General features: G+C 39.0%; 1 protein-coding gene across 1 annotated transcript in view; it reads right to left on the minus strand.

Annotated features, from left to right (window-relative positions):
* Positions 1-5,798, minus strand: part of LOC124795861 (alpha/beta hydrolase domain-containing protein 17B) — a 68,668-nt gene extending 62,870 nt beyond the window's left edge. Inside the window, exon 1 of the mRNA XM_047259942.1 lies at positions 4,979-5,798. Within this exon, the coding sequence (XP_047115898.1) occupies positions 4,979-5,625 (647 nt within the window). The 5' untranslated portion in view covers positions 5,626-5,798. The remainder of the gene's footprint in view (positions 1-4,978) is intronic.
* Positions 5,799-10,717: the final 4,919 nt, after the last annotated feature.

The following is a 10,717-nucleotide window of genomic DNA, read 5'->3' on the forward strand; positions in this document are numbered from 1 at the left end:
AAGATGTTGGCTCCAATGTCTACCAGTACAGTGGTACCATGTGGGCATACAGGCCCTCCTATTAAGGTGTCATAAGGCCGTTGCATTGAATGGATATTATGTTGAAAAATAGGGTTTTGTACCCAAAAGAATGGGGAATAATGCGGTGTATCGGAATCTTGAATAAAACCAACCTGCTTTCAGAAAAAAGTGTTGCATTACTTATTGAATGCCCCTTGCATATAATTTACTGGCCAGGTAATATGTATATTGTAATGATTACTATATGCATTATCATTATTATTATTATTAGTATTATTATTAACTGCTCATGTACTACAAATATTGCACGCCATCTCACTATGGATATCCGGTTAGATGGAAGAGAGGGCTGAAGGTCCTAATCTTGCAAGGTGGAATAAATAAATTAGCTTCTGTTTGTAACTCCATCAGTCAGAAGGAAAGCTAAAACAGAACCTGAAGGAAAACAGGGATAAATGAAAAATAAATTAGCGTAAACCTTATTACCTAACTACAATGAAGGAAAGTGTCAGAAAGTATGCAGATGTATGTTTTGAAATACCTTCTTGCTGCCAATGACAAAGTTATTTTGATGGCCAAATTTTTTATTCTGATGACCTCTAACATTGCTCAGACTGTTGTGTTTCAGATCCATTTTGTTAGGGAAAGGAAGGTACATTTCAAGTTTAACATCCTTGTTGATGTCATAGTAATTGCAAACTCGGCTGGAATGTGAGAAGGTGGTACTCAGGGCCACTTTAAGAAATGATTGAGGTATTTGTCTACGGCAATTACACAATGCACAAACAGTCAGACAATGATTTTAATGTCACTCTTTCTGAATACAATTGAAATGTCAAGAACTATGCCACCTCACCTTGTTTTAATTTTGAGATATCAGTTCTGGATGAATTCTTGTTATTTTGGCAACTGCTACAACACCATTATTCTACACCTGTTTCTGGCTTTGTTCTCTATATCTTAAACGACTACCTCTAGCTCTGAAAGATAGGCAAGATTGGTATATTGCAGTCAACCGAATGACAATTCTCCAGATTTTATGCGAGTTTTCAACCATCGTGCTTCCAAATGCAGACCCTGTGTGCTAACCATTGCGCCACCTTACTTGGTAACAGTAACAGGTAACTAACATGGACTTGCATTGCAGAAAATAAAAATGTGTGATAAATGGGTACAGTTGTTTCGTCAAACATTTAGCAGGGGTTCAGCTTACATAATTCAGAAGTGGTCTGGTAAGTCATCTCATCATTTATTTGGAAGAGAGAAGAAAGAATGACTCATTATCAAATAAAAAATATGAAACTAGATCAGATTTAACAACTGCCCTACTCAAATTGTCTTAAATGAACTTCAACAATGATACAAATGTGTTGCAGCACACCTGTTACACAAGAAAAACCTTTTGCATACAAAAAGCTTCATTAAGCATGCCTAGTCATACAAACGATGTGAAATATGGAGTTCATAAAAACATGTCATGCTAAAGGCACACGTGGGGGGGAAAAAAAAAAAAAAACATAGACACAGCTAGCAAAGAAACAGATCCATTACAAGCATCACCAAAGCATAGTCCTACAGTTTGATAGCATTCCTGGCACCAAACTGGTGCCATTTTCTGATTAAAATTTGATTTCAGTGTGCTATGTAGTAAAAATTCAGTACACAGATAAAAGATAAATATACGGGTTATCTTAACAACAGAAAGCTAAGGGTCACATTTACAATAATACAAGACAAATGAAACTGAATTCAGTGTGCAAAAACATTAAATATGGTGAGCCACAAGGTTTGATGCTTGGCCTGCTTCTGTTCTGATTTACCCAGGACATTGGGAGGCTATAGTTGTAAAAAAAATATCTCAAGCATTTATTTCATGAAACTGTTGTTATTATTTTCAGTCAACAGACAAACACTGACTGACTGACAGACAGTGCCCACAACATTAACATTACATGGAATTGTCGGAAAAAAGCCAGTCAATTATTTACACAATGGAGATCTGAATGCACATTAAAGTATGATTACACGTGCACATTAAAGTACCAGTACCACAGCTGAAGACAAGCAAAACACAAAAGCTCCCAGCATTAAAAGGAAATACATCACAGCAGTTACTAAGATGAGTTTCTACCAGCCACAGATAGTGTAAGCAAGCTTGTATTTGACACACTGCAAAGTATTCAGAACTGAAGTTTCTACAAGTAATTATACTTTGTTACTGACTAACTGAGCAAAGCTTTCACTATTTTGCTCGTCTAATTACTTCTACAACTGCACACTACCAACGTGAAGGCGCAAATCAAGAAGGGGAAAAGGAAATATTTGATACTAGATATTGACTTTCACAAGTGATATAGGAAACGTGCGACAAATGTAAACAACACGGAGACTACAGATTGATACCAATGATGGATTTTCTCAAATGAGTTATGCTACAAATTGGCCTACCACCACATCCAGGTTGTTTTGATTTCACATTTGTTGGCTTTACCAACTCACAGCCAAACTATCACCTTCCAATGCAACCTAGACCTTGGGTTAAGTTAAAGATCGGTGTCAGTGGAAACAAGTTTTTCTATTTAACATACACTAGTTTCAGAAACTAGTAATTAAACTGTGAACTTATTCACCAAAGGTGACTTGGCACAGATGATAGCTACTGGCACATTTTGTGATTTACAAACACAAATGTCACATGATAGTATTTGCAACTGTTTGTATACAAATATTTTATGAACATTTTCTAAAAATTTTGTACATATGAAAATATTTTATGATTTTTTGAATTCAAGTGGTTACCTTAGCATTATTGTTTGACAATGTGAGAAAAGGGATGAGCAAGTGTGCTATTCTATTATGGAACTGTACTTTTTACTGAACTTAAACCTGTACCGCCAATAATTTCATGAGGAAGAAGGGCACTTCAAGAACCTAAATCACCTTATTGACTGAACACATTACAATACTGGTACTTATTTCTGTGTGTACAAAAATGACTTGGCAAAGCATACCTTATTACTTGATGCAGCATGTTTTCAGCAAGATAATTTTAAGTCTTAACTAATTATGAGCTTAATAACTCACTGCATTTAATTACCCGCCCATCATAAGACATAAGATACACTTTTGAGGTAAAGTACTATTTGTTGATTTATCCAGTTTTTATCTATAAGCAAACTTGCAGCACGAATTGCACACAATTTGTGCAAGCCTAAAACTGAAATTAACAGATCACTACATGGAACTCCCTATCAGGACCTGGAATCTTAACTCTCTGAACAGAAGGTGTCATTGCAACTATTCACATATGTAGCCCCTTTGAAATAGTGGTCATCACTGTGGGCAACAAAATAATTTTCTTTAGTTTACAATTCAAAGGCAGTAGTTCTCTAAGCCAAACACACATCACTGTTGACAAAAGTTTTAATAGATGGCAGGAGAAACACTACACTGCCCTTTTGCCATATTTTTACATGAGCTGATACTTTATACACACATACTTTTATTTTTGAATGTCATTTATCTATTGGAAAGTAATTATTTGTATTCATGTGCTGGCCATCTATAATTCTAGTAAGAATGTATATTTTATTATTGAAATAGAAGTTTTATACTTCATAAACTACTTCCTGTATAGTTAGTGGCATTAACCATCATTCTTATACTGCATCCAGTATCACTCAAAAAGAATAATGGAAGAAGAATGTTTCTGAATATTAGGTGATGAAATTCCTTCTGGTGTCAACAGTACTGATTGAGTTAGTTTCTTGTGCGTGAATCATTTGCATGATTAATCATAAGTATGTGGAACAAGTCATTTTACATTCACAACATGAATTAATTTGTAAATATGGCTACATGTTGAAAATTTATGTATGTCTCTGTGCGTGTTTTTTGTATATACAGACTTGAGTTAGTAATTCCTTCCCACTACATTCTTCAAGTAATAGCAGAATTATTATATGGAATAGAAGCAGTTTTCAAGGAAAAGCTTTTTCAGTTTGTTTTCAAATTTTACTTCGGTATCTGCTGAGACAGTGATGCAAATAAATGATAACACGACATTCACTACCAGTAGCACGAAGTCTAGCCTTGTTTACAGCTGTGCACTACTGGGATGTGGCTAACTGTGGTGATCATCATTTCATGCAATTTTTCTGTTATTGTTTGGATGAACTTTACAAATCTATAGTAGAACACATGTCAAAACAACACCTAAACTGAATTTGAAATACATTAATTACTGTTGACGTCCCTGCAGATGGAATTTTGGAGGTTTTTAACTGCCCCTTCAAGAGTAAACAGTGATATCCTGTAACATTTGGCATACTAAACCAGACATATTGTTAAATATGACACTATTAAAAATTAAAAGATTATGCATAAGTTTAGCAAATACTATTGGATTTAATACACTGGACACTGAATTTGCTGCTGAATTTAATATCTTTGCGAAATCTGATGATAATCTGGGTGTATGATAAAGTACATATTTAAGAGGAACCACAAAAGCAAAGAAACTCATTTAACTACTCTGAACGGCACACTAAGCTTATCCTCTAAAACTACAATTAATACGTCTAACAAATAAATGAAGCTGCACTGAAACGTTCACAACAGACGAAGAAAACTTATCAAAACGAAGATCTGCTTCATGACACGGAAAAATGAGCTGTATTATTTGTTGATAACACCTAAACAACAAAAACAGATTATCAGAACACTTGAGTGTAAACACTCGTTCATTGAAATCTCTGTCTTTTATAAAAAATCAGAACACTTCTGCGTGCTGATGGAACCATTTGCAACTAAAGAAATAATTCTACATATCTTATACTTACAAGAACTGTGGCACAAATCTGGAAAGTCAACCACATTTCTCTCTCTGCCCTGGAATGATGTTTCGCTTTAACTTCATGTAATACACTATAGCTTGTAGAAAATAAACAGTAATCACCTAGGAAAGGCGTCAAAAAACCACGTCCTCTTGGTATTGGGGAATGCGACTCTCATTCCAGACATAAGCGGCGAATGGAGAATGACAGCTCCCACTTCATAACGCGATGCCAGGTCCACTGTTGGCACAGTCCCAATACTCTGGCCATATAATATAATATTTTCGGGTGATATACCATACCTAGTTCGTAAAGCGTGCCATGCTGCATCTATATCTGCATACAGATTCTTTTCCGATGGCTTTCCAGTACTGACCCCGTAGCCTGAGTAATCATAACTAAATATATTACAGTTTATCCGTGAACCTAACCCTAGATAGAAACTGCTCATTTGTCCTAAGTCTACGGCATTACCGTGTGAAAACAATATTGTGAACCGAGCTGTTGTACTACACCTCACAAACAAACAGGCTATTCGATTTCCTCGGGAAGTTCTTGTGAAAAAACCTTCAATATTTTCCTTTTCTCTCTCGGAGTATTGCCACTCGGCTCTTTCTGTCAAATTCAAACTAAATTTCGAACCCGTTTCATCCGCTTGAAAGTTGTAGGTAGGTTCTGGTGGCAAGAATGCCAGTTTGGCAGCAATCCTCGTTGGGCAAGGAGGACAACAAAACAAACAACACAGCTCACTGAGACTTAAGCCGTTCATTTTCTTGCAGGCAGCACTGGTGATAAAAACTTCGTAAATTAGACACAGTTCGGAGATATCTCCAATTCAATTTTCAATGCACTTCACTTCGTATTGACTCATCTTCCGTTTTAGACAGCCATACCAGATTTTCAGACTACACACAGCCTTCTTTGTGATGGATTCGCCATTGCCTGGAAAGAAAACAATCGAAATACACGATTAATAAAATAAGGTCTTTGGGTTTCACAGATACACACATGCCACTTTTAATTGCTTATGAAATATCATGCCTTTTACTAATGAAACTACTTCAATCATTTAGTTTTTGAAACATCAAACTTTGAATATAAAAGCATTATCAAGATTTTTGATTTAGTGCATAGCGCTATAGGCACCGATACTTAATCTACATAATTGTATATGGTAAAAATTGAAGAATTGCGCCGTCTCGTGGAGGAGAGATAATCCAGTGCGACGTGGTAGCTGGAAGCTTTCAAAAACCATTGTGAAATTCAGTGTTTAATGCTTTTATTTTCATATTTAGAAATTCACTCTAGAATGGCTAAAGAAATGTATAACTACGACAAGCCTTGTATAAATTTTATTAGGATGGACAGGAAACATAGTGACTGAGCATTTAGAAATGCATAACATTCCTTACACCTCGATAAATCATCTAAGTAATATTTAAGAGAAAATCGCAAAAGCTCTTCAGGAAAAGTGTCGCATGTAAGGTTGAGGTTATCAAAAGCCATATATTTCAATTAAGTATAGAGTTCCTTTGATAATTTGCGAATTTCATCAACCACAACTGTTACATTCAGAATTTTTCAATGATCCTTCCTATAGTTTATTTTTTAAACTTTCTTACGCTAAGGCAATTCTAAAGCAAAGTCTACATCAGGCTTTTCACTACATTTTAATGGGGTATTGTCTTATACAATTTGTCTCTTAAGTTCATCTTCAGAGCGAATGTTTTCTCCATGACTTATGCATAGCTACTAATTAGAATAGCAGTTTTCCTTTCCTCTCATACACAATATTAGTTAAATCAATAAAACTTATTACTGTCATTTGCCTTCGATTGTTCGTCTTTCGAGCAGTAAAGTATTTGTTCACCTCTTTCATTATTCCCACAGATCATGAGTTAAACAGTGTTACTGATAAGCTAAATCTTGTTCTTGCTGTGCTTCCAAACTTCCTTACCATAATTTACCCATCAGACTCTTACACAATTTTAGACTTCTTCCTTTAGAGCCCATTGAGAACAGACAACATTTCCAATTTGTGTTAACTGTAGTTTGTTCTCTTGTATACACATCTGCCAATTTAGTTTTGTTGTAAACTCGCATATAAGATCATGATACTACTTGTTTACTGGTAAGTTTATGCATAATATGGATACAAGCTTTCTATTGTCCTTGTGTGTTCTAGACATTAACCAATACATCACAAAAGGTTTTGAATACAGACACATACTTCATTGCACAAGTTTGAAGTGTTCCAAGTGTTTGAATGATGTATATAAATTATAGTTGGCAAAATTCTTCAATAAGACATTTAATTACCTCCTGTCAATGTATATATTTTTTGTTGATATTAGGTGGGAAAGTAGCTAATAAACTGTGCAAGTTCACACATTTTTCGATGATGATTTATCAGTCTCAGTTCAGAATTTTATGCCATCTCAACCTTAAACTAGCTTAATCAATATATGATACATACAAGGGGCAGTTATAAAATTGTAATTATTATCTCGAAAAATTATGCTGTGACCATAGAACTTGGTGATGCTGTTAGTCCTTCTCTGCAGACTCACTGGTCCTAGCATATTCCGGTTTCAGGAAACACTCCAGCTCGAAAATCACTTACCTACTCATCATTATGGAACAACCTGCATACAATGTTTTCTTCATCAAAGGAAAGAGGAAGAAATAACTGAGTCTATATCAGGAAACTATGGCGGATGAGGAAAAACTGGTAGCCCAGCAACGTGTGTGACTGATTCCAGTGCAGAATCAGCTGTAGAACTGTTGTGCGAAAATAACAGTTCTTTCCTGAGTATGGTCATGCCTTTGCCTGCCTCAGTTGGGGTGAATCCACATGCTTCTATGGCTTGCTTTGCTCCTTTGTCTCAGGGTTATAGTGACACACCCACCACTCATCAGTGTTGGTTAGCTAGCTAAAGAAATAATCTGGACTGGGCTGACATAACTGTCACATTTCTACCACTGTTTCAGTTTGGCAGGTTTTTGAGTGGATATTAGAAGTGCAAAGCCAGTAAGTGGTGATCTTTGTCATGTTCAAAATGTTGTGAAAGGTACTTAAAACTGATTCATGACTAACTTTCACTATTTCCACTGTTGTCTCTATTGTGATATGCCAGTCTTTGTGCACCATGTCTTTCACTTCTTTCGTGATTCCTAGTTGTTCACAGAGAGATGGTCTGTGACTTTGTTCATCATTTAGACTTAACTGATCACAGCAGAAGCACCTGCACCATCTAACCACTTATAGTGTTTCAACATTGGGGTCATGCCACTTTCATGATATATGGTGAAGTAAGTTACATAGTTTATTTCAATGTATGCCACCTAATTTTATTATATCAAATATTCGTTGCAAAACTCTACAAAATGTTTATATTTTCAATATTTGTTTCATGTTAGAACGTATAAGCCCTCGGTCACAAATATTAAGTCAAAATTGACCAGGTTTCGAAGCTAGTATGAGCGTCGTCTTCAGAGTTAAACTAGCTGTTCTAAAACATAATAGGTATATAAGACAATAATAAACTAAAGTGTGCACTGACTGGAAAAAGATGCAGTACTTATACAAGTCACATTCTAAAAAATCTAAGCCAGAAAGGCGACGTCATGAAAAGTTGTAAATAAGATAAGATGGCGAGCCGCTAAGGGCTGCTTGTACCTGAGTGAACATGGGTTGCAACAAAATTGCTGTTAGTTTTTTTGCAACCTGTTTTCACTCAGGTACGAGCACAGTTTTGTTGCAACCCATGTTCACTCAGGTACGAGCAGCCCTTAGCAGCTCGCCATCTTATCTTATTTGCAACTTTTCAGACGTCGCCTTTCTGGCTTAGGTTTCTTAGAATGTGACTTGTAAGTACTGCATCTCTTTCCAGTCAGTACACACTTTAGTTTATGAATGTCTTATATACCTATTATGTTTTAGAACAGCTAGTTTAATTCTGAAGACGACGCTCATACTAGCGTCAAAACCTAATATAATTCTGACACGGTTACTGAACCTCAGCAGCTATGTTCAAAGTTTTATTTGTTTCATGTTCGACATTGAGTCTTGGCATCAGTGAATGGATCTTCTGAGGCAGTTTGCAGATTTTGAGGTGCTGGAGAAGACTAAAGCCAGTCTGACAGCCATTTCTCGCAAGAAGATGGGCTTCGATGTGTTAAGATGCCAGAATAGTTCTTAAAACTGAAAAAAGAAAAATGTCAGATAAGTGTTGATGTCACGGGCGCGCCCGGAATTCAGAGAAGCGCTGATCAGAGCGAAGGGTGTGGCGGGTCGCCCTCCGCCCGAGCCTACTCGGTCGATGGCCCCATCCAGCTCCCATTTACGACGACTGGAGATGCTGGTGTGGCAAAATGCCATTCAGAGGAGCTTGCTCACCCGACAGCCCTGTCTGCCCACTGCCTAGAACGACCCTGCCACCATCCATGGACTTCGACATGGACGACGATTCTGGCAAAGACGATATTATAGTTTATGATGCACCTTTCATGTCGCTCCCGGCCGACGAGAGGGTGCACAGGAAGACGGTCAGCGTGCTGCAGCGCGTAGATGGCGAGAGGCGCAAACGGTCTATCTCCTCCGCACCAACCAGCGCCAAAAAGGTGCCCAAGAAGAAGAGGCAGTTTGCTGTCTCTATCGTCGGCGGCAGAAGATAACCTGGAATACCGTCACGTCTCAGCATGCAGCTCGACCCAGGACGACGCCTTCCCCACCACCCACATCGACTGCCAACCACTATGGTGCGCTTGAAGATGAGGAGATGTCAGAGCCGCCAACACACAAGCAGACGGAGCCTACGACTGCTTGCCCAAGCTGATCACTCAGAAAAAGAAGACGCGACCACCTCCCGATCGGACTTTACCACCGCTCAGTCGCAGCGACGGCTGCCCCCCATAGTCTTTGAGGTGGCAAAAGACTATAAAGGTTTCCTGTAGCTCGTAACACAGTGAATGACTGCACACTTCACAGTGCGAGCTGCAGCAGGAAACCTTGTGCGATTGCAAGTCGCCAACACGGAAGATTTTATAAATGTGACAAACGAGGCGTCTAACTGGGGCATGCACTGGTACACCCATGGCGCCGTCTCCGAGAAGTTGCTGAAAATCGTCGTGAAGGGCTTCACCAAGGCGGCGGATCCAGAACATCTACGAGATGAGCTGGTGCAGCTTGACTTTGGCTTGTGCAACGTAACATGCAACAAGTCGCACATCACCTGCAAGGAGTTGCTTTCTTTTGGTTACTGCCACCGACACCCCAGAGAATAGACGGCTTTACCAGCTGAGACAGGTGGTCGACACCACGGTCACCGAGGAGAATTTAAAACAGAAGAGGGGCACGGTGCAGTTTTTCTGCTGCCACGGGATGGGCCATGTGGCTCGCCACTGCTCTCCCAAGGCTTGTGTGAAGTGTTCAGGGCCCCACGCCAGTAGCAACTGCCCGCTACCGAGGACAGACACACCCAAGTGTGGCAGCCCATACGTGGCGAGTTACAGGGGCTGCGAAATCATCAAGGCCACAGTTGCCTACCAACATGGACAACACACAGAGAAGACTGCCGACCGCTCCCTCCGCCATCCGTATCCTGACGCATAGGCGGCGAGGAGGCTGGTAAACACACAGGTTACGCCGGCAGTCGATGCTGCCACCACCGCCTCCATGCTCCATGGAAGGGGGTAGCAGAGGACGACGCGTTTGACCCGGGAAACGTGCTCAATAGGACACACCAGAAGACCTATGTGCTGATTCCCTCAGGGGGGGAAACGCACAAAGAAGACACCACTTCGTTGGGAAGCGGGAGAAGTGGAAACACTGGAGCCGCCGCCTGTAACCCAGCTGCACC

This window comes from Schistocerca piceifrons, chromosome 4 (assembly GCF_021461385.2).
Source record: "Schistocerca piceifrons isolate TAMUIC-IGC-003096 chromosome 4, iqSchPice1.1, whole genome shotgun sequence".
Lineage (NCBI taxonomy): Eukaryota > Metazoa > Arthropoda > Insecta > Orthoptera > Acrididae > Schistocerca > Schistocerca piceifrons.